The 26,909-nt window shown below is 32.7% G+C and overlaps 4 protein-coding genes across 6 annotated transcripts; 2 read left to right on the forward strand and 2 right to left on the reverse strand.

Annotated features, from left to right (window-relative positions):
- Positions 1-316: 316 nt before the first annotated feature.
- Mfs10 (major facilitator superfamily transporter 10) lies at positions 317-5,151 on the forward strand. Its single transcript, XM_070660006.1, has 7 exons — positions 317-700; positions 1,384-1,610; positions 2,041-2,277; positions 2,344-2,431; positions 2,494-2,714; positions 2,803-3,333; positions 3,424-5,151. Exons 1-7 carry the CDS (start codon positions 631-633, stop codon positions 3,544-3,546), a joined length of 1,497 nt encoding a protein of 498 aa, XP_070516107.1. The 5' UTR covers positions 317-630; the 3' UTR covers positions 3,547-5,151.
- LOC139104474 (protein CIP2A homolog) lies at positions 4,904-9,175 on the reverse strand. The gene is made up of 10 exons (XM_070660005.1): positions 8,459-9,175; positions 8,151-8,372; positions 7,490-7,983; positions 7,226-7,400; positions 6,790-7,113; positions 6,503-6,708; positions 6,177-6,426; positions 5,853-6,092; positions 5,519-5,770; positions 4,904-5,432 (listed from the first exon to the last, which is right to left on the reverse strand). The coding sequence occupies exons 1-10, from the start codon at positions 8,558-8,560 to the stop codon at positions 5,205-5,207; spliced, it is 2,493 nt and encodes an 830-aa protein (XP_070516106.1). The 5' UTR covers positions 8,561-9,175; the 3' UTR covers positions 4,904-5,204.
- Rab5 (RAS oncogene family member Rab5) lies at positions 9,168-16,632 on the forward strand. 3 transcript variants are annotated; one of them, XM_070660008.1, is made up of 6 exons: positions 9,359-10,031; positions 12,002-12,170; positions 12,249-12,400; positions 12,510-12,726; positions 13,469-13,593; positions 15,957-16,632. In XM_070660008.1, the coding sequence occupies exons 2-5, from the start codon at positions 12,008-12,010 to the stop codon at positions 13,579-13,581; spliced, it is 645 nt and encodes a 214-aa protein (XP_070516109.1). In that variant the 5' UTR covers positions 9,359-10,031; positions 12,002-12,007; the 3' UTR covers positions 13,582-13,593; positions 15,957-16,632. The 3 variants fall into 3 exon arrangements, with proteins under 3 accessions (XP_070516110.1, XP_070516109.1, XP_070516108.1); XM_070660009.1 differs by lacking the exons at positions 9,359-10,031; positions 15,957-16,632 and adding an exon at positions 9,168-9,302 and having other exon boundaries at positions 13,469-15,549; XM_070660007.1 differs by lacking the exon at positions 15,957-16,632 and having other exon boundaries at positions 9,360-10,031; positions 13,469-15,549.
- LOC139104473 (putative leucine-rich repeat-containing protein DDB_G0290503) lies at positions 16,384-26,885 on the reverse strand. The gene is made up of 38 exons (XM_070660004.1): positions 26,449-26,885; positions 26,171-26,353; positions 25,922-26,115; positions 25,801-25,822; positions 25,444-25,523; positions 25,088-25,271; positions 24,675-24,884; positions 24,427-24,567; positions 23,643-23,693; positions 23,511-23,555; positions 23,302-23,439; positions 23,123-23,218; positions 22,887-23,018; positions 22,700-22,810; positions 22,529-22,624; positions 22,296-22,436; positions 22,143-22,175; positions 21,978-22,061; positions 21,812-21,904; positions 21,579-21,737; positions 21,423-21,503; positions 21,287-21,346; positions 21,092-21,181; positions 20,865-21,011; positions 20,679-20,774; positions 20,394-20,456; positions 20,216-20,311; positions 19,624-19,707; positions 19,387-19,530; positions 19,079-19,126; positions 18,672-18,995; positions 18,501-18,581; positions 18,299-18,436; positions 18,024-18,212; positions 17,801-17,947; positions 17,481-17,728; positions 17,191-17,383; positions 16,384-17,113 (listed from the first exon to the last, which is right to left on the reverse strand). The coding sequence occupies exons 1-38, from the start codon at positions 26,665-26,667 to the stop codon at positions 16,907-16,909; spliced, it is 4,848 nt and encodes a 1,615-aa protein (XP_070516105.1). The 5' UTR covers positions 26,668-26,885; the 3' UTR covers positions 16,384-16,906.
- Between the last annotated feature and the right edge of the window lie 24 nt (positions 26,886-26,909).

Raw genomic sequence — 26,909 nt, forward strand, 5'->3', positions numbered from 1 at the left:
TCTTCATATTTAATCTACCGTCGATTTGCATCTTCACGCTCGTACTCTATAACGCAGGGGTGAAGCAGATTTTTCGTTAGGAACTAAAACTCGCCCGATTGAACTTGAGTCGAGAAGTAACGTACTACTAAAAGAAAGAAAAAAAAAACGAGACGTCCGAGCTGGTGGCGGTTGACTTACCATCGTCACTCAGATATGTAGGTGGCGGCTCGTAGCAGATTTTTTCGGAACGAAATAGAAAAACTTGTTTTGACTTCCGGTTGGGACTCAAACGGTTTCGATGAAAATCCGCAGGTGTCGCCACGCTCGCCGCCCGCGAATCAATCTCGTAGTATAGCGCGTACTACACTGTAGTAATATATCCGCGTCTTACACACGACGAGTGACAAAAGTGACAGTAGACACAGTAGTGGCACTGACAACAGCAGGCAACGGTGACAGCTGTGGCCGCAGAACGTCGTAGGGCATCGTAGGGCACCGTAGGGCACCATAGAGCACCACGGGGCACCGTAGAAACTTGCGCGGCCAGACTGCGGGAGCCGAGGAAAGTGCAATTTCTTTCATGTCCCGCGGTGAATCATCGTGAAAGTGTGGCACGTCAGAGAAAGAGATAACCCGCGGCAGATCGTGATGGAAGTCCTGGATCCGAGCGTCTCCAGGGACGATCAGCCACTGTGCGTCAACGACTCGCTGGAACGCGGTAATTAGCTCTGTTAATCAACCGCGTTGTTTTTACGCGCGATTACGTGCACTATGTATTGTACAATAGTTATCTTCGTGGCGCAACCGCGCGTCGCATTATCGAGAATTAAACGGCACTAAGCCAGTAAGTGAAGCAAATGTTCGGGAATGTCGAGATAGTCGAGGATGACGCGGCTTCCTTTGTCCACGCTCGCGTTTCGTCCGTGCGAGAAACTCCAATGTAATACAGTCAATTTATTTTATACCAGCTGAGTTGTGCGTGCTTACTTTGCTATTTTTTTTTTTGAAGGGAAACAAATGATTGATTGTTGGCTTATGTAAATGTTAAATTAATATTTCGGGAATAATTATTAAGATCGTTGGTAATAGCGTATTATACAATGCATTGTGTAAAGATAGCGATACTCGCCCGTCGTGATTATTCATTCGCAGCTTCTTTGTCCCTTTTACGTGTCAACATTTTATTTTATTTTATATTATTTTATATTATTTTATTTTATTTTACATTATTTTATTTTATATTATTTTATTTTATTTTATTTTAATTTTTGCTCGATAATTTTTAACATTTTATTTCGGACACCCTGTCTTATTTAATAATGTAATTCATTAAAATAATATTTTAATTTTTTTTATCGGCAATTTATAATTAAACTGTAATATATATATTTTTTTTTCCAGTTAACATAACGCAGATTCCAGAAGACACTAAGTCATGCGTAAAAGCACGTCACACTCTCGGATTTTTAGGCTTTCTGGGTTTTGCTCTTGTGTATGCTATGAGAGTCAATTTATCTATAGCCATTGTCTCCATGGTTAATCAGACTGCGATACCGCATACGGAAGAGAATGATACCAGCGACGTTTGTCCTAAGATGCATAATCCAACAAACGGGACTTTTGTACCGGTAAATCCAGTCTTTCTTTCAAGTCAATTTTTTAATGTCTATTAAATATAACATTCAATGTATTACGCTACTTAAGTCGATTTTTCTTACTACTTATTTAGATGATACAATTACCATTTAACATTTATCACTCGAGCTTATCATGTTACACTACATGAATATAAGACACACTATACTATTTCTTTTTTGTGTTAGTACATGATAAGAGTCCGTTCGTTGCGTTAATACTATTCACTCGTACATAAAAAATACACCAAACGTTCAAGGTTCGAGATAATATACTAATTAAATAATTATATGGTCCATAAAAAAAATTTGTAATACTATTAAATTATGGCACATAATTTTAGTCAAACTTTTGCTAAAAATAAATATATATGTAATATTTTTATTACGTTACGGTTTAAAATAAATTTTAACATTATTTCAGAGCGAAGGAGAATTTGTTTGGAGTGAAAAAACTCAAGGTATTATATTAGGCGCGTTCTTTCTGGGCTACGTAACTACAAATGTCCCAGGTGGTAGAATGGCTGAGAAAATGGGCGGTAAATTAATTTATGGTCTAGGAGTATTTTTAACTGCAGTATTAACCGTACTAAGCCCTTTTGCCGCATACTGGGGACTGGTACCGTTTCTAGTTGTACGAGTTGCGGAAGGCTTTACTGAGGTAATCGTCATACTGTTAGATATAAATGCGTAAAGGTTCCTTAATATTTTATTTTAATATACACAGGGGGTAACGTTTCCTGCAATGCACAGTATGCTGGCACATTGGGTGCCTCCGTTAGAAAGAAGTAGATTTGCTGCTATAGTATACGCAGGTAATAGATTTAAAACTTACCTTGTAATAGATTTGAAAAATACCGAAGAATATTTTCCTCAGGTGCAAATTTCGGAAGTGTTGTCTCGTTACCAGTAAGCGGCTGGCTGTGTTCCTTAGAATTTTTAGGTGGCTGGCCCCTTGCATTCTATTTGTTTGGAGGTCTCGGTCTTGTGTGGTATGCATTCTGGTTGATATTTATCTACGATACTCCTTCGCAGCACGCGAAAATTGATCCTTCCGAAAAAGCATATATCGAAGCTAGTGTCGAAAAAAAAAGCCAGGTCATTATTATATTTAATTCAAATATTTCTGCAAAGTTATAATCATGTTTAACACATACACGTATTTAATGAGATTATAATTTAACAGGGCGAAGATCCAGGAGTACCTTGGTTGTCTGTTTTCACTTCTTTACCCATATGGGCGATTATTGTTACGCAGTGTGGTCAATCTTGGGCTTTTTACACTCTTTTAACGGAGTTGCCGACGTACATGGACAAAATTTTACATTTTAATGTACAGCAAGACGCATATCTCTCGGCGCTACCTTATTTAAGCGCTTGGCTAGTGGGCCTTGGTATCTCTAGCTTTGCAGATGCTCTCCTCGCTCGTCGTTTGATCACGCCTTTGGCCTCGTTTAAATTGTGGAATACGGTGGCTTCGTTGGGGCCTAGTCTCAGTTTCGTGGGTGCTATCTGGGCCGGGTGTGATCGTATGACGGTGATGTTAATGCTTGCCGGACTGGGCTCTCTCCAAGGCGCAGTATATGCCGGAAATCAGATGAATCATATCGCATTGGCACCACGTTATGCGGGTACTCTATATGGATTAACAAACGCCGCATCAAACGCATGTGGTTTTCTGGCACCATATGTTATCGGCAGTATAGTAGAGGGACACGTTAGTATATTTGTCGCGTTTCTCGTTTCAAACATACATTAGAATTCGTAGATAATAAGTATATACATTTTTTTTTTTCTTACATTATAGGAAACTCTCGCGCGCTGGCATATAGTTTTTTGGATGGCAGCAGGAATAAATATGGCTACAAATTGCTTCTACTTGATGTTCGCGTCTGCTACTGAGCAACCGTGGAGCAAAGGCGGTAGTTGATGACAATATCGCATTAGAAATGCGATATTAAATGTGGAAAATAATATACTTTTTAATCGTGTTGCACATAGTACATTTTGATTTGGCTGGCCAGTTTACATAATTTGATATATATTTATCGTTAATTATTATTTTAGAAAATTTTTACAATTTTTCTAAAGTTTTAATTGTATTTATCGTTGAGCGATATATGCAATGACAAATGAATCAAATTACAGTATTATCAACTTCGTTGCTGGCATAATATACAAAGGAGATAGTTGTCGCCGACTGGCTTTTGCGTCAGATAATTGGAATTGATTAACATATTTTTCACGTCCCTATTTTGCTTTACCGTTTTATCGATCCAGCTATATCTTATCTGGATACATAAAAAGGTTGCAATTCCATGACAAAATAAATTAAATAAACTTGTTATACTGACGTGAAGTGCAGGGTGCTCAGTGGTACAAATAGAAAAGATAATTATATATATAAAAAAAATATATAAATCCTACTTAGAGTTACTTTGACATATAGATATATAGAATCTCTTTTTGTACCAATTATAGACACCCTGTTTTTAAAATTGCATTTAATTTTACAGACATATATACATATACAATAATGTAACAGTATATATAGTAGAAAAAAAATTTGACGTTAAAAATATGTATATATGAATATGAATTAATATATACATATATACCTCTTTTTATTAATATACTTGACATTTTATAAGAATCGTATATACGGATAATTAATTAGAAAAATATAATTAAATTATTAAAATAAAAATAATACATTTTTACATAAATATTTTTTATGGATAATTTAAAGATATTTGTTATTATTTTTGAGTATTTTAATATTAGTTTATGGCTTTAAAAATTAAAGTATTATTTATTTATTAAAAATACCAAAGGGGACAGTAAGATAAATTAACTAATTGCTTTTTGTATGGTATAAGAGAAATTATAACAGTATTATTACATCATTGATGTATGTACATTTCTAATAGTAAAATATGAAAAATAATATAAGAAGGTAAAAAAAATGATTTTATCATTCGAAACAGCAGGATACATATATAATTACTCATAGAAATTTTGTTTTAAGTACTACGATACGAAATAAGTAGAAATCGCTAATGATTATATCTAGCATGACAAATTAAACTAAAAATATTGCATACATATATTATATATTTTAAATCTATTTAATGATATTTTACGATATATTTTACGGTACAATTTGCGTATGTAAAATTATATTTTCGCGTTTTAATTGACAATAAAAATAAAAGATCTATACATTATTTTGTCTTATGTGCACACAAATTATATAAAGTATCTCGAAATGTAACGATCATGTTGAATAAGTAATGAACACAATAATTAAAATTGTAATTGATTATTTGTATATAACTTTTAAATCATATTTCTATATTTTTTCAATAAATTTTTTTATATTGTTTATTTTATTTATATAGTTAAAATTTTCCTCAAAAAAAATACTATAAAATATCAATTTGTTGTTATCTTATACAGCGTTAGAGATTAAAATATAAAATTGTTAGATGTATATTCGAACAAAAATATTTGATAAAGATAAAAATTATATCGATTTATGTGTACGTTTCTCATATTTATTATAACAGTTCTAAAATGAAAAAATTACTAACCTGAACTTATATCGTCTTTGTTTTTAGCAGTAAGCTCAAATATCATATCTCGCATGCGACTCAGCTCTTTCAATTCTGTTTTCATTCTTTTAATATTTTGATCTTTTTCCGACACTTTTTGCTCATATGTTTGTAGCATATGTGTCATTTGTTGAATTTCTTGTTTAAGTGCAGATATATCGTTTTGATTTGTTTCTATTTCCGCACTTTTTTCCTCTAAAGCCTGTAGCATATAAAATATAATATTTATTTAAAGCATGTGGCAAATGCTTTTGTCACATATATATAATATAAAGAATTGTACTGTACCTGTTCTTTTTTCAAAAGAGAGTCTTTCATTTTTTGTAAGTGTTTACTTAATTCGTGATTTTTACTGCTCATTGCCGTAGCCTTTGCTTCAGTAGTTAAACGTTCATTCTCTAAGTCCTTCACTACTTTAGTTAATACTTCGATTTTATTATTTTTAACTTCTAAGTCTTGTGTACACTGCATTAGTTTTTCATTTATTCTTTCCGAATTTTCCGACTTCTCCATTACAATTTTTTTCAATGATTCAATCTCCTAGAAAAACGTAAGCAAAAGATGTAATTATAAAAGTATTTGTTAAAATTACATATTTTATACATTCGTAATAAATACTAACTTGTTTTTTCATAGAAAGGCTTTTTTTAGATTGATCTTCCATCTCGCTAAGTTTTCCCGTTAATGCAACCTTTTCAGCATTTATCCCTTCCAAACATTGTTGAGTATCAAATAATAATTGATGTAATTTACTACATTCGGCTACTACTTGCGCTAATCTATGTTGAAGATTAGTTGAATGATTATTCGCTGCTTCTAAACTCGATTGCATTGCCCTTTCAGAATGTCGCATTGCTGCTAACTATAAATTACAACATGACAAATATATTAAACTGAATTATAAATGTTAAAAAATATATGTACATATGTATATAATAAATTTTACCTTATATTCATATAATTCCATTATTGCGGACGTTGGAAAATCGGTAATCTGATTCGATTCGACGACCGATTTAAATTTAGTTAAGAATTGATCGAGGCGTTCTTCTTGAGCAATAGGAAATAATGGTACTAGTTCGTTGACGGCATAATTCAAGGATGTTTTATTTGAGACTTCCTGTATATTGATGTTCGTACTCTGAACTAATATTAAAGGTTCTAATTCTTTCATACAAAGTGCCACTGCAGAAACACTTGTCAAACAAAAATTTTATATATGCAATTATCATGAAATTGAGATCGACATTTTATCGCATGTAAAATACTTACCATTCTTGTGGAAATCCAATCGATGATGTTAACTGCAAGACTTTCTGTTTAACTTCTCCGTCACCAGTGAATAATGCTAACGCTATTATCATTTGCACCTGTTTTCTACTGAGCAATTCGGAATATAATGTTAACCAGTTAGAATGATTTGCTGCCAAGTCCGCTGTTAAAGCTAAGGCATGAACGTAGAGATTCGTAGAACAATTCTGCAAAATTGAGAAAAATTAATTTATTATACTTGTAACATTTTTATTTAATATATATTCTGTATAAAATTCTATATTAACTTGGATAAAATTTCCTGTCCAATCCCCAGCGGCAGAAAAATTATTATCCAGTACGGGATTAAATAGTTTGCGTATTGTATGTTCGCTAAAAGATTGCATGATTTGCTTTTTTATCGAAGGAGTTTTAATCATTTCTTGAAGCAGCTGTATAAATTCAGCCTGCTTTATTTCATTTTCTGCATTTTGATCTCCATTAATATCGTTTGGGTTTGTTATAAGCATAAGAACAGACAGATCGAGTTCCGATAGAACATCAGTAGAAGTTCTGGTGCGCCGAGAATCGATTATTATATTTCGTATGAGCGCTACAGCTTTCGAGCATACCTACATTTTTAAAAGAAATTTTAAATATATTTCTGATTGTTCGCGATTAATTTGTCGCGCTATATTACGAATTTATATGTTATAATATTTATAAATAATGAAGATTACGTACTTGTTCTACAGGCACCCACGTCATCGCTGATTTTACACACATGGGATAAAACGGCACTAAGGCTATTAATTTTAATTTCACTAAAGATAATAAAAACTCCATTATTAGTTCGATGCATTCCGGATCTGTGCTCTCTTCCAGGGCGGTCAATAAATTTTCAATATCTTTGCCATAACTTAGTACCGGAAAACATAATATGCATCAACTTTAAAATATTTTATTATTATAATTTATAATTATCGAAACTTGATTTAATTTACTTACTTTGGATACGTGAGCAGTATATTTCGCGAATGTTCGTTTTGTCCGATATCGTTAAAAAAGTCAATAATATGTTTCATTAATAAAACGTCCTTTTGCTTCATTGCTGTCCTGAGATTAATAAATGTTAACGATGCGAAGTCTGCAATATATTTCTCAGATATATTTGTGTTTGAAGGCTCCAATATAATCAATAATTTGCAACATTGTACACTGGTATTAACATGCTCTTGGAGTTTCAGTAACGTTCTGACAAATACTTTAGTATTAACGGTCCGCATAAATGTGTACACCACCGGAAGATTTTTATAGCACAAATTTACTAGTACACCTAAAGAAAGTGCAATAATCTCTTCTTCCTTTGATTGTACTACCCAGTTAGTTAATGTAGAAATTAAACAAGGGAGATGGGCCTCTTGCCATGATATTTTAATTCCATATGTTAATTCTTGAAGTAGTTTTAGTACTCGTATTTTTTTTTCAGTTGTCAGATTTGCCTATGCAAAAAAAAAAAAAAAAAAAAAAAAAATTACATTAATATTATCATGTAATAATTGCATCCAATAATTTACTAAAATTTCTTTTCTATGTCATGTTAATTAATGTTGGATACTGGCAGTGAATATCACAACCATAATATTTTTAATAATATTAAATTTAATACCTCTAATAACCGTGCTACTAATGGTGCAAACTTATAAGTATGGATAAGTGATTGTCTAGCAGATACATTTCGGCAAACATTTTGCAAAACATCCACAGTGCTCCAGGTCAAAGTTGACATTGATCCCAAGCAGTTCATGAGCTCATATAGGCACACATAGAATTCTGCAGCTATGTTGGTGCCTGGATTAAATATGCTGAGATCCAGCGAGGTACTTATCATCTTAAAAACACAAATATGATTACAATGTAAGCAAAAGCACTTATTAAAATATAAATATGGCATAAATGTATCAAATGTATACTTACTCCAAGACTCCTTTGTATGACTGAGATTACGCTTTCATTGGGATGCCGGGTGTAGTTCGACGCCGCCGATATAAACGCCTTCATGTGCTGATACTTCTCCATCGCCGCGCAAAAATAGTAAGAAATATTTAACAAAAATACCTAAGTTTTGACAGTTCAAAGTAGGAGACGCCAGCGAGTCACGTGCGATCTGATTGTCTCCCTTCGACAATTTATTAAATCTAAGTCACTTGGCGTCAGAATTCCACGGGAATTATGCGAAGAGCATCGGGAATCATGGCTCGGCGAGATATAACGCTTCGTTAGCGGCGTGTGCGTTTCTCGACTTAAACAAAAGACAGTGCGTGATGCGTGGAAGAATTTTAAACGCGGCGTCCATTTTTAAAAACTGACTGCAACTTAATTGGCCAATCGTGCTTTTCGCTGTTGTAAAGGCCAGGTTCACGCTGAAGCTCGTCGCGCGATACAGGGCGTGCGATAATCTGCGTTTACAACGGTGAGGTTGAGTGGAGAGTCGCGGCATCAGATGTCGTTGCGTTAGCGGCACGTGGAAATCCTGGCGCGATGTGCCGTCATTGTTCGCACTCATTCACACTGCTTCCTACTTGTCCGTAAGCGGTCGGTACGTATACGTTCTCGGTGGAATTGTCGGAGAGAGAAAACCGAGAGTCGGGTGGGTGCCGCACGAGAGGCGTATCCGCAGAGATTTCGCGTTTCGTTCAGCGCGAGCCCCGGCGAGACTGGTCAGCGACGTGAATCGCTTGCGTCTTGTGCAACCCTCGGAAAATCCGAAGCGGAACGAACGGCGAAAAGTGACGCAGCACCGTATGCATCGCGCGTGTCGGTAATCTCCTTTTCTTTCTCTCTCTCTCTCTCTCTCTCTCTCTCTCTCTCTCTCTCTCCGCTCTCGTTCTTTGCCTCTGTTTCTCTCTCACTCACGCCCTTACTCGCTCACTCATTCGCTCTTTCTTTTGTCTCTTTCTCTTCCAACGGAGTGTCAAAGTTCCGAGACTACTCTCGTCGACGTATCCGCCGTCGGTGCCCGCCGATGTAGGTTACGAGGAGGAGAGGCGAACGGGTCCCGAGGTGCGAGTATTGTGCAAGTGTGACGCGGCCGGGCGGCGACGCGCACCTACCGCGGCGGAAGGAACACGGGGGCAACGTCGGTACACGGCGGCGTCGAGTGAGACTAGCTGGTAGACGTGCGTGCGTAAAAAAAGCGGGGAAGAGCAAGAGGGATCGCGGTACGCGAAGACGACACGGTGGCGGTGAGTCGGTGACTCGGAGAGAGCCCTTGCCTGCTGCCCGACGATCATAAATGTGCAGCAAGCTCTGCGTAGATTGCGCGACGATCTATGCACGGTCAACGGGCCGCTCTATCGGTGGCAAGCGCTGATCGAGCCTGACGGGCTCCCGGACACAGCGAGGTCGACCTCGGAGCTATCATCGGCCGCGCGGCGTTGCGCCTGGCCGCCGCCGACGACATCGTCGTCGTCGCCCGTCCTGAGAAGCAGCAGCTAAGCCAGCGCAGCGGTACCTATTTAACGGCGTGCCCCTCGACAGTGCAAAACAGGTTAAGCATTATAAATCCTCCTCGACACACGTTATTTCCAATCTTGCCAGGTATCCGGGAACGGGGCGCGATATCGCGCGCACCGGAGAGCGAGCGAGCGAGATAAGGAAGTGAAGTTACACCCCCCCCCCACCCCTCTCCCTCCCTCACGGTGGAAGAAACAGAACACTATGCAGACAGGAAGTGGAAGGAGGATATTTGTGTCGGAGGATGCACGCTGGCACATACGTCCCGACGAGGGGTGGCGAGAGGACGGAGAAGCGCGCGTGTTGCCCTGTCATCCAATCGGGTCGTCCCCCCCGCGCCCGGGACCAGCACGCTTTGAATGTTTGGATGCTGCTGACGTTTCGGGCGGTGACAAGTTACCTCAGGATAGTGACAATCGTGGCGCATTCATTCCCTTTATTCGCCTCTCTTTCTCTCTCTCTCGCTCCCGCGGGCGCGCTTCGTTCTCTCTTCGCTTGCTCGCTCTTCTCTTTTTCGTCTCTCTTTTTTTTTTCTTTTTTTTTTCTTTTTTTTACGCTATCTCGCATCATCCGTCTTCGTCTATCTCGCTCTTATTTGCACACATACGCCTGCGGCGCTTGCGCGCACACAAACTATACGTTCTCTCTTTCTCTCTCTATCTATCTCTCTTTTTACTCCTCCATGCTACGTCGATGTATCGTTTTAACGGTTTCTCATAATTTTTTGATAACACCCCGACCGCCCAAGGCTGCCAAGGTACCCGGTGACGTAGGCGATCGCATTCCGGCGAGTTTTCCTTTCGATGACGAACGCCGTCGCGCCGAGGGAGACAGGCGGGCTCGCAAGACGACGGTGCATGGGGCATAGAGCGCGCGAGTGGTGCTCCTCGTCGGCGGCCCTTTCCACGAGCGTCGCACGCACTCGGATCTCGTGATCGCGCCGAGAAGAAATTGGAGTCTGGGTGCATCGCTCCCGCCCCTACGGCGCCTTCCCCTCCGCCCCAACGTTATCCGGCCTCTCGCACGGGATCGCCGGCCGTCGCCGCGGAGGAAAACAGGAGAGGAAGAAGAATAACAAACGCCGGAGGACGTGCTCGATGACGTGTATAATGCCGAGGCTAATTGGATAATATAATTAACAATACCGGATTCTAATGGGCTCGACGGGGTACGGCGGGGAGAAAGAGATTCCGCTCCGCGAGCTGTTCCCCTTTATCGCCGTTACCTCCTCCAGATAAACCGGGGGCTACCTTTGACTTTTTATCACGGTGCGACGGCACGGGTCCCCGTCCGATTCTGCAGCCGCGGGGCTTCGTTTTACTGGCCCCAGTAGGTGGACGCCAGTGATTCACTCGACCCTCCGTCGCGCGAGATCTTACATGCCGGCACCCGTGTCCGCCCGCAGTCTTGGACGACTCTCTTTTCACTCCGTCGCTCGTTTTCACCCCGCAATCTCTGTTTTTCTGGATATCCTTATCTTATCGCTGGTGCATTCGTATTTCGCGAGAGTATCTGTCCTCAAAATGATCCTCTGCCTCTTGCACGCTTTTCTTGAGATCATTCTTCATTGATTAGTCACTTTCGGCTGTGCGTTTTTTCCGTCGTCTCTCTTGTACTTGTTCTTTTTTTTTTTTTTTTTTTTTTTTGTTGTCGAGTTTGTTAGGTATGTAAACTCAACGGGCAATTTTAAAATATTGTAATTAATTCCTATACGCTCGAAGCGAGATCTTATCTGTCAGGTATAAAGTTCCAGTATAAATAGACATTTATCTGTCGAGTTCGGCTTTTTAACATGCAGCAGCTGAAACCTGCAAAATATAATAATATTATTTTGTCGTACGCATTTAGTATTGTTGCCGTCTACATTTAATTTTTTTTATAGGCGAAAAGTTTAATGCTATAAGTATATTTTACAGTCAACACGACAGCTAGCAATATTGTTTGCTATTAGTGTTAGTAAAATTGTAAGATTAATTGAAATTGAAAAATTAATTTTGTTTCCAGGTGATCATGGCGAATCGGGGTACGGCCCAGAGGCCGAATGGTTCGACTCAAGGAAAAATTTGTCAGTTTAAATTAGTTTTACTCGGTGAATCGGCGGTCGGAAAATCGAGTCTCGTTTTAAGGTTTGTCAAAGGACAATTCCACGAATATCAGGAGAGTACAATTGGTGGTAAGCACATTTTTATGAAATTATTACTTGGTATCACGCTTGTGTTATAATATCACAAACGTCGGCTTTTTTTTTCAGCTGCATTTCTAACACAAACCGTGTGTCTGGATGACACAACTGTAAAATTTGAAATTTGGGACACTGCGGGGCAAGAACGTTATCATAGTCTTGCACCGATGTATTATCGTGGTGCACAAGCAGCCATTGTCGTGTACGACATAACAAACCAGGTATTTAATTCAGTAATTTATGCAAATGTTTAAAAGAAATTATTATTTCTAATAAGGATTAAATTAATGTCTAATGTAGATTAACTAATTGATATATAAATTTTTTTAGGATACATTCTCACGTGCCCAAACATGGGTGAAGGAATTGCAGCGTCAAGCCAGTCCGAGTATAGTAATAGCTTTAGCTGGAAATAAGGCAGATTTGGCAAATAAAAGAGTCGTCGAATATGATGAGGCTCAAACGTATGCGGATGAAAATGGCCTTCTTTTCATGGAAACATCTGCTAAAACAGCAATGAATGTCAATGACATATTCCTTGCAATTGGTGAGCTGTATATTATTTTATTATTTTTTTTTTTTTTATCGTACTAAGTTGGTGCATTAGTCATGAATGAGCATTTTAATTATTGCCCAAAGATAGATAAAGTTATAAGAAAAAAAAGAAAAAAAAATTAATTTTAAATAGACCAAAAATAAAATTATAATTATAAATGCTGGTTGGCGATTTTTTTTTTTTTTTTAAATAAAATAATCATGTCGGGATTCGAACCCGGTTTACCCCCACGCTCCTCCGGACACGAGACGGGTATCATAGACGCTCGGCTGACCAGCCTTTATAATTATATTATATTTTTTAATTTATTAAATTATTATTTTTTTTTTTTTTTTTACAACTTCATCTATCTTTGGGCAACAATTAAAATGTTCATTTATGCGTAACGCACCAACTTTTTAAGATAGGAGACTAGAACAAACCAGGTTTTTTTTTTTTTTTTAATTTAGTAAAACATCTTTTGGATTGGTTTTTTTTTGGGAAAATAAAAATTAAATTATGTTGAAAAATAACGCGCGCATGGTTTGTTCTAGTATATATATATTTTTGTCAATTTAATTATATATTATTAAAGTAATGTTGGAAATTAAATGCTGGACATTAAAAAATATTTTGTAACTACAATTTTATAATTGCTATTGTGTTAAACAACAAAAAGTTACTTTTGAAAAGAGTACAATTTTAACGCTCTTTAATATAGTTAAACTACATTGAGATATTTTTATTTTTACAGCTAAAAAGCTTCCTAAAAACGAACAATCAGGAAGCGCAAGTACGAGTGGTCAAGGCCGTCGACTAGTCGAGTCAGATGGGCAAAAAGCAGCAACCGGCAATTGTTGCAAGTGATTATCTAAATCCGTATGTGTCTCAATATATATTCGTATCTATATTTTTGCATTATTTGAATGAATGAATATATACAAAGTATGTTTCAGAGCAAACAAATGATATTTTGAAGGTAGGTAGGTAAAAAACCTACCTATCCTCAAATTATCACTGGTTTGGTCTGAGACATCCTGTGTGTGTATATATACCATCTTTAAAATTTATTGAATCGATGAGAGACATTATTCCACTGATTAAAAAAACCTGCAAATATTTGATATGCCTAATGAATATGTTATGAATCAAACACATTCGGTGTAACAACATATTCACATATTTTTATAATATTAGAATATGTAATGAAGTAAAAGTGCGATCAAAAAGAAAAAAAAAAAAAACTAAAAGAGAGAACGGGAAAACGGGAAATATATCAATTTGATATTGCATAGAGTAGACATTTGCACTTTAAAATGCTTTTAGCAGATTTTTGTATTAGTACCATAATATGGAGTATCTCAGTAGTCATGCAGTTTTATAGAGCATATATTTCTTGTTATGTTTATAATATTTTTATAGCATATAAATCTCTCCCTTCTCTTAACTTTTGCCTTCTTTATATTTACTGAAACAGTAGATAAGTAAAGGCAAGCTGGAAATAAATAAGAAGATAAAGAATGCGAATTAAAGTAAGATTCATATGACCATTAAATACGTAATATGCAGGATATTAATGTAACTGTAATATTGCTGTATAATAATTAGCTACCATTGACAATTTCTTGTAATTAAAAGGTCTACACATATGTGTGCATGAAAGAAATGACTTTAAATTTTGATTTCCATGTTAATAATATGTCTATACTTATTTCTCAGAAAATTTTTAGCATTATTGCAATATATTTGTTCATACCGTACATTCATATATACAAACTTTAATGTTAACATTTAAAATAACGGTTCTATATACTCTTAAAATAATTCTCTAACCAAAAATCTTTTATTATTTTGTCGCATTAAAGGATATTATACAGTATCGCTATTAATCGATCTTTTACTAGTAAATCTTCAATATTCTTTCAATGTATTTCTCTTAGATTTAAATATAGCATTTACATTACTGTGACAGCTTTATTAAAGTCAGAGTTTGCATTATATGCGTATCAAAATTGTAATTTATGTGATACAATGTTTAAAAGCATAATACTTTTTTATTATTTTTTTCATTTTATTGTATACTCATTCGTAATCAAGTTAAGTGCACTATATTCCAAATTAAAAAGTAAAGTTGGCTAATAATAAGGCATTAGATATTTATTTATGCTCATTTTTATTAATGTAGATTAACTTTAATATCAATTTAATTTACTTATCCTTTTATAAGTTTTAAAGCTAAAAAGAGATAAAGAATTAATTTATTCAACATTAAAGTTAATCTTTTATTTGTAAAAATGAGTATTAGGTACATTGTAGTGTTTTACATGACACACTATATGTTTATAGATATAAAATTAGAAAGATTTCCTTTCTTCAGAGAACATTGATTTCTGACTGATAAAGGTGCTACAAGAATACATGTGCATGATATCTGTTGTGGAAACACATAAATGTTTCTTGTAATTTACAATAATGCTCCTATTTTCTGTGCAATGATTCGTATCATTGAGTTGTATATCTAAAATATTATTTTATAATAATAATAGGTAAAATTGTTTAAAATTGTTACGAAAAAAAAAAAGAAAAGAAAATTCTCAGGGTGCAATCCTTCTTTTCCATCTCTAGTGATGTATCCGAATTAGATATTTATTTTTATTTCTGCTATGAGATATGGTTATCTAGAAATGTTTCTATTCAAAATCACAGGTAGGTTTGATTATTTCTGTATACAGAAATTATCAGTATTTACCAGGCAAATAAAATGTTTTACAATAGTTACAGTCTTGTGCATTGTAGATATTCAACAATTGTAATACAATACGTTATGGAATCGTATTTTGTGACTCATTCTCCTTTTATCATTTACACACGTGTAATGGAAGAAAACATTTTTATATACGTTTCTAAGCTGTATATTTTACATTTCACTTTAAAATAATTAATAACGATATAAACGTTATTTAAAAAATTATTTATTATTATATATCGTTTTGTTTCTATGGAAAAAAAATTATTTCTCAGAGATTTTTTATTAAATTAGGTAAGTTGCAAGTAAATTGCTAATTATCCGAGAAAATTAACATTTTAATATAATATTCTGGACACAATTTTGTATTATTTTCGACCTATGAAACTTTTTAATTTAATAATTGCTCGATGTTGCTACTTATTATATTATAAATCTGCGTTTATACCATTTAGAATAATATTGCAGTAGACGCGCTATTTATTTCTGATTGCAGATATGTACTATAATCTACAAAGATAAGTACACTATGAGTGTGCTACGATGAATTAGAGAAGAAGACACAACAGGAAAAGTATTGAGTGGGAAGTGAACTGTGGGACATTCGCAAACATTTGCTTGAGTGATTGACTATGAGTTTGTGTCTCGATGTATTCGACGATATATCATCTATTTTGAGTATCAGATCTATTAAGAGGTGGTTAAAGAAAGCTCCCATTTGTAATTCTAGTAGTGTAATGGGCGGTGTTCGTTATAAATATATAAATATATATAAATACACATTATATATTATAAATCATATAGGTCAATATGATTTATATATGTAATAAGTATATAAATGCTAATGATAATAAATAATAATAAAAATATATATATATATATATTAATAAAAAAAAATATATATATATATATATATATTAATATTACCGTAAATAATGATAAAGTAACAGTACATTTAAAATAAAATATGCAACGTCTAATGAATTTTTGGCACGCGGAGATCTTGTAAGATAGGAGAGGCTATTCCTGCTGCTACTACTATGTATTTCCTTTCTTAGTTTATAACACATATAACAATTTCTTGCTCTAAAATATATTGTATATTAATTTTATTGACTCATAATGAATTATAAATAATTACACGGCAAAAAAGAATAAACTTGTGAATATTATGACGATTCTTTATCATTACCTAATTATTCGAACTGAAAATTTGATAACGTTTTTTTTATTCGTTGTTTTAAAATTAATTAAATGAACACTAGTATATTTATACACTTTATGTATGTAATATATATTTATTTTAGAAAAAGGACATATATATAAGTAAAAAATTACGTCTATATAATAGAAAATGTAGCACTCACTAATTAAATATAAGTCGAGATATAAATTTTTAATCTATATTCAAAAATCAAACATTTTTTTAGTCTTCACCTTTATTTCTTATTTGGTTGTTGAAGAAGACTGATAACCATAATCGCGGCTTTCTTCCATTGAAGTATCGGATTCTGTTTCATTTTTCGAATTTTTATTCCACCACCGATTATTTTCTTGAACCTCATTTATTAAGTGTTCCATTTTAGGAAACCACCACGAATTACCACACGATGAAGTACATCGACCACTTTTTCCTAGTTTCATTAAATATTTCTAAAAACAGTAAATCAATTAAAAATTAAATAAAGTTAACTTAAATATTGTATTTTATATTTTTAATAATTACTGACTTCGTGTAAATCTGTTTCACTTAAATGCGAAATTAGATCCATGTTCATAGCCCGATGTGCTGTAATTGACGATGATCTATAATTATTTATATATGTTTTTCTTAGACTTTTACCAGTTAATTTATGCGTTTTTTTCAGTTTTTGTGCCAACGAACTGTTTCGTTTCATCTTCTTAATTTTAATTAACAGAGCTCTAAAAATAAATTTTATTTAAATTTTTAATTTTTAAACAATATAAATATTTTAAATTATTTAGTATATATACAGTATGTATGAGTGCACATGCTTACTTTTTTTCGGATATAAGCTGCATTAAAAGTTGTTGCTTATTTTCTAAATTCTTCGTTAAAGCTTTATTGTATTTTTTCTGTTCTTCCATACAATCACGGATACATGAAAGTATATGTCGGGATTCTTTGCAGAGTTCTAGCCTACTCATAGCTGTCTCGGTTAAATCAGCTGACATATGCGTTAGAGATTGATCTTTTAAGTAACACTCCTTTTCCAGATCGAGCAAAGATTTACGCATCTTTTGTAACTAGAAAACATAACAGTTTAAATTAAAAAATGTAATACATATATTATCTTTTATAAGAAGCAGTTATTATACCTCATTTATGTACGTAGAATTATTTTGTTCGAGTGACACTTTCTGTTGATTAAGGTAGAAAGAATTTTTCATGTATTCCTGCAACTGCTGAATTAAATCACGATTTAAATGTTCAACTTTTGTCAATTCTTCTTTCTCTTTTTTTAGCTAAAAGTATCAAGACAAAAATTTATTTTTCTTATTTATTTTAATATAAATTATTAAATAATATGTATGTACGTACATCTTGACGGATAACATCCAAATGGTCGGTATAACTCTTGCATTTATCTTGCATTTGACAAAGTTCGATATTTTTTGATGCGAGTGTTTTTTTTGCATCTTCCAATTCCTTCGTTAAGTTATGCATTAAATCATGAAGACGAACTGTTTCGCATTCTAATTCTATGATCTTGGAATCATAATCTTTTTTCTAAATGAAATAAGCACATAATTAATAAGTGATTCATGTATTTTTCTTATTTGATAAAATGTAAAATCTATTTCGTAATAAATTACCATAATTTTTAACGATTCTTGTAAATCAACGTCTCTTTCTTTTGCAGATAGTAATTGCTTTTGAGTGTTATTAAAATCTTCTGTTATTTGCTGACAATTATCTTCTGTTTGAAGCAATTTTATACGTGTCTCTTTGAGCTATATAAATTTAAGAAATTAATAAAAATAAAATATATATATAATTTATATAATTTAAATATACCTTTTCCTTCAACTGATAAATATCGTTTTTAGTTTCATTTTTAATAATGTCATTTTGACTCCTTAATATAGAATTTTCATTCTGCAAATGTGATTAATATTTTATTGGATATAAGTTATTTTCTATCCTATTATACATATATTAGATATTGAGATAAAATCATTTTCATACCTTTAGTAATTCGTAATCTGCCTGCAATTTAACCATATTTTCCAATTTTTCTTGTAATAGAACTTTTAATGAATGTACTCGATCACATAATACAGTCAGCATCTCGTGTTCTGATATATTTAATTCAGATAAATTTTCCTCCGTTTCTTGATCGTTCTTAAGTAATCCTTTCTGAACGATGTTCTTTGTCTCTTCGCGTTCCTGTGTGCAGTGTTCTAAATCTCGAGTGTCGCAGCTTTTATCTTCAAAATTAATTTTGCTTGATCCGTCTATGCCTATGTCTATACTTTTGGAGTAATTCTTCGATTGCACAAAATGATCCATCTATAAAAAGATAAAAATAAATGTATAACGATCATAAATGTTATTACTAAACTAATGTAAAATTAATATTTTCAGTGATATACCTTCCACTTTAGTTCTTGGAAACCTATAACATGATTGCGTACTTGCTCCTGTAAACCAAATAATTAATATTTTTTTAACTTTTTAATTATATTATCAAATTAATAGCAATCATATGCACATAAATACGTGTAACATATATTTTTAAATTATTTAGTATCAATTATTTTAAAAAACAACATCTATTCGACATGCATATTTCTTTATTGAATATACATAACTTATTATTTTCATAATTTCAATGATTATAAAAATTGATTACAAGATCCAGCACACTGTAAAAAGAAAAAAAAAAATTTATATACGATACCTGTATTCTGCTTAAAATTGAGTAATACTTTGCACGAAATGTGGAAGTAATAAAATGTTTATCGCATTCCAGACAACGAATTCTTTTATGTAGACTTTCAATAGCATCTCGTTGCGTATCCAGCAATATGTCTTGATTTGTTGCCTTCACGTAAAAAAAAAAATGTAAATTAATGAAATTATAAAGGAGACGTAAGAGTTAACTAATCGAGTAAGAATTCTTGTTACGTTTAATTACCTGTGTAAAACATTCGTTATATTGGTCCTGCGTCTCATCGATGCGCATTGTTAGCTGACGTATAATTTTATCCTTCTTACAAAGCTGTAAAGATGCTTACAACAATGCATTTGTATAGATACAATCCGCTTTTAAAATTAAAAGCAGAGAACACTCACGCACGATCGTAGATCATGCAGTTAACTGCAAAGTTGTTAACTGCAAAATGCAGACAGCATGTTATGCTTTAATATGCATGCTACAATTCCTTGTCACTTTGTAAATGGGATATTCTAGTATGTCACAAAAATTTGTAACTCAGTGTTTTTAGTTAAATGCGCACACGTCATGCATGGCACTCATCTTTCTCACATTTTGTAACGACACAATGTAAATGTAAAGACATTGAAGGCGAAGAGAAATGTAATACTCCACATCTTCGAGAATCAAATTTTTAATAAGCACTTATATATATCGACAATATTTACAATTGTAATAAATACATATTGGCAAAAACTATATGGCAATTTAATCTGTTTGTAATTCATATTTAAACGTCATGCACATTTCTATGATTAAAGGAAGACGATAAAGCTGGTCTCAGCTCACTCACATCATTCATCGCTTTATGACTCATTTGATCCAAATTTCGTTTAGCTTCAACAACTGCATTTTGTAAGTGTCCGATAGTTTGTATTTGAAGTTCGTTCTGCAATGCACTCAAGATTAGAAAATAAATCTTATCATTAAGATAATAGGTGAGTACACGATGATGAAAAAAAAAATCTTACCTGTTTTAATAATTCGTTCTTCTCCATTTCATATTGTGTGATAGTAAGGCTTTGCTTATCTATCTGTAAATAAATTCTTTTATATTTTAACACACATACGTACCTCAAAAATTCTTGACAAGTAGAATTTATGTGTATTTAATTAATACACCGTTCGTTAGTACACGAAAGATATTAAAAAATAATTATCACACAATAATTTAAATCTTCCAACAAAAAATTATTTTACCGATCCAAAAGTTTTCTGCTTAGCATTTAAAATATTAGTTAAATAACATCGCTTACCTTTTCTTGAAATTTCTGATGCAGATCTTTTATTTCTGTTTGACTGATTGCTAACGAACTTCGTTGTATCCGTACGATTTCCTCCATATTTTCTAACTAAAATTAATTAAATTATTTAATTTACATACTTCTATGTGTGATGTTTTTTCAAATATATTTTTGAATTAATAAATAAACTTCACTTACGAGTTTTTCTTTAGAATATACAGCATTTTTAAGTTTCCTCAGTTCGTGAAAGCAAATATCCATTTTTTCTCTACATGTTCCTGACGAGTCTGTCAGTGTCACAGCAAATTTTGCTGAGACAGAAGAGAGAGATGATTCTTCATGTATCTGTAAAGACGCTTAAAATAATTCTTTTGCTACCGCAAAGTTCGATATTAATAATATGATAATAATAAATAGATACAAACCAATTTTTTAAGTTCGTTTTCAAAATCTTGAACCGCTATTTTTGCAGATTGCATAGCATCTTGTACAGCTTTGAATAAGTGAGATAAGTTCTATAATATCGAAAATACAAATTATATAATGAACATTTTATAATCGACGAACAAATACTCGTTTTATTATGATAAAAATTGTAATATTTTAATTACAATACTTGCCTCATGTTTAGATGGATAATCGCAACGTAATAGCGCTGCTTCCGTGCTGTACTCCGTATTCTTCGTAATAAAAAAAGTTTGATTAAAGAAAAAAAGAAAATCCTGTTATAATTATAATTAAAAAGTTATTACTTACAAGTTCTGTGGTTTTTTTAATATTTGTAACATTATTTAAATTTTTCCTAAGATCATTTTCTACTTCTTTTTGCGTTTTAATCTGAAACCCAGAATTATGATATTATAATAGTACCAGTTCTAACAATTTTTAATTACCAATAAAGCTGATACTTACGATATTTTCTAGTTCTATTATTTTCTTTTTTAATTCCATGCTATCTTTACTATGACATTGTCTATAATTTTCTGTTTTTGTACGTGCAGTAATTAATTCTTTTTCCATAGACTGAATATTATTCTTTAAAAAATTAATTGCTTCTTGCTTGCATTTTGTCTGTTTTAAAATACATTTCATTATTACTTACAATTAAAATTAAAACTTTCTATTTAATTAAATATAATGATTACCTCGTGTTGTAACATTCTGATTTGATCTTCTAAATCAGTTACACGATATTTCCACTTATTCAGTCTATCGTCATATTTTATTTGACATGTTTGCTACAAAGTTTGTTTGTTAAGTTTGTTTCTAATTAAAAAAAAAATAATTTCTAATAATTATATATTTGATTACCTGGATCATGTCGAGTTTTAAATTATCATATTCCTTTCTTAATTTATGTAAATCTTCTTTTGCTTTTATTACATCATTTAGTTCCTGTAAGTTGAAATATAAGTGTACCATAAAATAAAACATATAGAAAAAATTTTTGTGTAACAATTATTCTTATTTTAATACCTGATTGTTATAAGTGTAGTCAGGAAATTGTTCCTATAAAATAATATCTGAGTAAATCATTTCAATAATTTATACATATGATATAGTACGAAAAAAAAACATTAATGGAATTAAAGTTATTTAATCAATTAATATAAATAAATTAAAATTAACCTTTTCATCCTGTTTTGCAGAAAGAAATGTTTCTAATACGTCTTGCATTTTTGAATGTGCGCAATCGACTTCATTTTCAAACTTGGCTAATCTGCTTTCCCTTTCACAAAATGTGGTTTTTGCTATTTCGTTGTTTAACAACTGATAATTGTAAAAGTTCAATTAACAATATGGAAATAGATTAACATTTTTAAAGTATACATATATACACATTAATTAAAAAAAATACTTACAACTTCGCTAGCTTTTCTGTGTAATTCCTTTAAAGAATTATCTATTGTGGATAGTTGACTTCTTAATCCTTTTAGTATTGACGTCATGCAACCTCCCTAAAAGATAACATTTATATAACATACGTTTTATTTTTTATAATTTATATAAAAACTATTTTCTTTTCAACTAACCTGAGTTTGGAATAATTGCAAATTGATTAATATTTGTTCAACTTCTTCTATTACCACAGTTAATAAATCATTGTTAATGCATGCGCCCACATGTTCAGATTCATTATATCCCTAAAATTTAAATTTAATATTTGACAAATTAATCGATAAAATAATTTAAGGTAATTATTTAATAAATGTTTTAAACCTGTATTTTTTCCTGCATATTATTAATGCAACGAAATAATTCTGATTGAACATGATTAATTTCATTTTTCATATCTTTTAGTTTAACTTTGCCATTCATGATTCTTTCATTGTGTCTAAGTCTTTCTTCTTCCTGATAATATTAAGTATTAATTATAAATGTGTATAATATTTTAATGATATTGATATACCACGAGATATATGTATATATAAATGCGTATTATAATTAAATATTACTTGTAATTCTAGTTTGTTAATAGCTTCTATTAATCCTTCTCGCATTCTTGCCAAATAACTTTGTGTGTTTGTGACCAATTTATTCAATTCTTCATACTAAAAATGCAATAAATTAATATTAATTTTTAATTTACGAATAATTTACGAATTTATGCGTCAATTTAATAATCAAGACATACATTTTGATGTCGTAAACTAAATGTCGATATAACGGTGGTTATCTCCTCGCGAATGTCTTCTGTTGCTGCTTGAGCTTCTACAGTACATACTCTAAATTCTTCCATTAATTTAAATTGCCATTCATCATTTATATTTCCCTGGAAAAATTAATGTCAATTAAATAAATAATATAACACATAATACAAATGAAACAGATGTACCTACAAACCTTTTTAGAATGGGGATTATGTCTTAATGAAAACTTAGAACATTTCTAAAAAAAAACAAAATATCGTTATTTCAATATGTTACATACTTAATATTAAAATATATGCATACATTTACATTTAAATTAACTGACCTCTGGAGAATTATTTGTATCGTTGCACACATCTTTACGAGAAGACGCATCCTGAAACAAATAAAAAAAATTAATATGTGCCGACGAAATTGATATAACACATTTGCAAATAAAAGATATTTTATTTACTTTGTTATTATCTATTTCTTAATTTTTGTCGTTAAATGTATATTTCTTATAAATTATTAATATAAACGTATAAAAAATTAATTCAAATTTATGTTAATTCTGTAAAGGAGGCAATCATGTTGTACACACACACATTTTAACGAATGTCGCGTAAATTACTAATTTACTAAAATATTTTTAATGTAGTAATAATATATACGAATCTCTGATTAAGAACTGTAAAAAATTATAAATGCGTAAATTTATTTATTAAAAATGATCAGCGGTCGTAAATAGGTAAACTACTGTCTTTACACGGAGGTGACAAATTTCTAGCAGCGTGTAAAATTCTTTTATCACTATTCTTTACGCATTTACGAGATCGATTTTGTTGATTAGACAATCTATTTTGTAACTCTGCATTAATCATTGGCGAATTTTGTTTTTCATAAATCATGAGAACTCCAGTATCGTTATACAAAAATTTTTGTTCTGGGGATATGTGTAGATGGTTCGATATCGAAATTTGCTCAGAAGATCCATAAAACGGTTTCATTTTAATGATACGGTTTTTAATATCACACTTGCAAGGATGGGAAGAGGATCGGGATTTCTAAAAATGTAAAAAATTATAAATTTGTTTTATTAAATTTTCTCGATATATGTATGTACATACCTCTAAAGTTACTTGTTTCAGTTTTTTGCGCATTTCTTTAATTATGTCGTCCTTTAAACGATTGCCGGCGTTGGCATGATACTTTTGTTTTTCCAACGTTTCAATCTCCGCAGCCAGTGTCGCTTTTGTTTGTGCAGCTTCCTAAAAATGAAAAATATATTAATATAAAATAACACGCACGTATGCATACACGTATGCATACCACGGCATACATTTTTAAAATTAATTTTTTAATATAGTAAACTAACTTTTTCGAGTCGAGCCACTTTGTCCTCTAGCTGTTGTACTTTCTTGCATTTTTCTTCCAGTTGTAATTGTAGATTAATTGTACCGGCATTATTTTCGTAAGTATGTACCATGAGCTTTGATTCTAATTCTTGGAGTTGTCGTTGTAAGTTTTTGTTTTCCCTATCTTTTGCATCTAGTACACTTTCCAGAATGTCAGATGTTAAGATAATCTGAACAGTAACATGAATTTTAAAAGATACTTTCGATCACTGATGTCAAGAAAAGCGAACTATTGCTTGTTTTAATTTTAATATATACTATGACATGATTGCCTCCAAATTAAATCGATATAAATCAACCCAAATTAAATCGATATAATCAACTCATTAAAATAAATTTCTACCTGCGGAATAATTATGAAAAAGGCACTTACATTGCAATCTTGATCAGAAGTCAATGCCAATGGATGATTGATAACTTGATTTGTTTGCTTAGCATGTTCTTTAAGCTTTTCATAAAAGCACTGAAGTCTAGAAACGTATTTTTTAATAGTATAATCCCTTACGGATAATTCTGTGGTAAGATCTCCGATTTTTCCCTCCAGTTCCAATTGAGATCTAGAAAACATGTTAGTCTATGCATATGTGCATGTATTTGTGTGTCAAATAATAAAATAAAAATTAAATTATATTTTTTTTTGCATAAATATCGCGAATATTTAAAATTAAAATAATAATTGTCACATAAATATTAAAAAAGTAACGATATAAAAATTTCGGCATAACTTACTTGAACATTTTTCTCTCGTTTTCCTGAAGTTGTTCTATTTGCAGATTCAAGGATTTTATATGGTCAGTATCTGTCTGCTCCTAATTTAGATATATATTACTGTATACCAAATTATCATACATAATGACAATGCTAAGAATTTCTCGAAAATATTGTATTTTATCCAATGGGACTATTCATGCATAAATTTAAATTTATTCTTCATTAACATGTATAATACTAATAATTTTCAATTTAATAAAGGTGTAGGGAGAAAAAAAAATTTTTTGGCTCATATATAATACAATTAAATCTTTGAATTTAGTCATGCTGTGTATATAGAACAAATCTGAGCTGTTTGGCAGCACACATATTTACCTGATCACAGATATAGCTGAAACTATAAATTAAATTTAATTAATAAATTCTTTATAACAATATCAGAAAAAAAAAAAAATTTAAGATATGTTATTGCATTAATTTAGAATATCACACTTACTCTAGAACTGGGATGTCCTCTGGTACAATTTCAAAAAATGTAATACCCTCTAGACTCCAAACTTTTTGTCTGTATGCACGGTTAATCACTTTCAACAAGCTCTTAATGTCGCTTTGCAGATTCTCTATTTTTTGCTTTAGATATTCCTCATCCTTTTCTAGTTGATTGACGCGATTTGAAAGAGTATTTAAGGTCTGCAATACAAATTATGATTTTATAAGGAAATTATTCCGACAAAATTAAACGAACCTTTTCCGAATGATCGGGTCTCGTTAAATTATCCATGACCATTTGCGACGACTGATTTAGCTTCTCCTCCAATAACTTAACTCTACTACACGCGGCTTGCTCCAAATCTTCGACCGTATGCACCAACATTGCATTTTGTTCCCCTAAATCTTTAATCCAGTCGCTCATTACTTGCAGCTTCATCTGCAAGTTACCTCTCGATAATAATCACGATCAATAAAAGCAGATTCGAGTGGAACAGCGTCGGAACGATAAACTTGAAGAAAACTGTTACTTACGGAAACACGGTCGGACTCATCGTCGGATTCCCGATCGATCTTCTCGATGCGGCTCTCGTACAGTTTGCGGAACTCGTCGAGGATACGCAGGCCCTCGGTCTCGCCGCACGGCTCGTCGGTGTCCACGTCTGCCGCACCGCAAACCTGAGCACGCTTAATCAACGTCGAGACGTCGCTGGCTTTCGTGGAGCTCGACAGGCTGGCGCCGACCGAATGCATCGTTGTCCGCGGGCGAATGTTCAACGAGTCACGGTCTCCCTACACCTGGTTCCGAGAAAAGAGGATGCACTTACGGATTGAATAAAATCAACGCGACTATCTCGCCATTTCAGCGATTTTAGCCGATCTTAGCGAAGAGATCTGCGACCCCTGCGACGTTCCACGGGGGGCCACGGGTGATAAGCGCAGCGAGAGGGGCGAGCCAGCGGGTGACAGCAGAACCGGAGCATATGTAATAAAAA

This window comes from Cardiocondyla obscurior, linkage group LG07 (genome assembly GCF_019399895.1).
Source record: "Cardiocondyla obscurior isolate alpha-2009 linkage group LG07, Cobs3.1, whole genome shotgun sequence".
In the NCBI taxonomy this organism is placed as follows: domain Eukaryota; kingdom Metazoa; phylum Arthropoda; class Insecta; order Hymenoptera; family Formicidae; genus Cardiocondyla; species Cardiocondyla obscurior.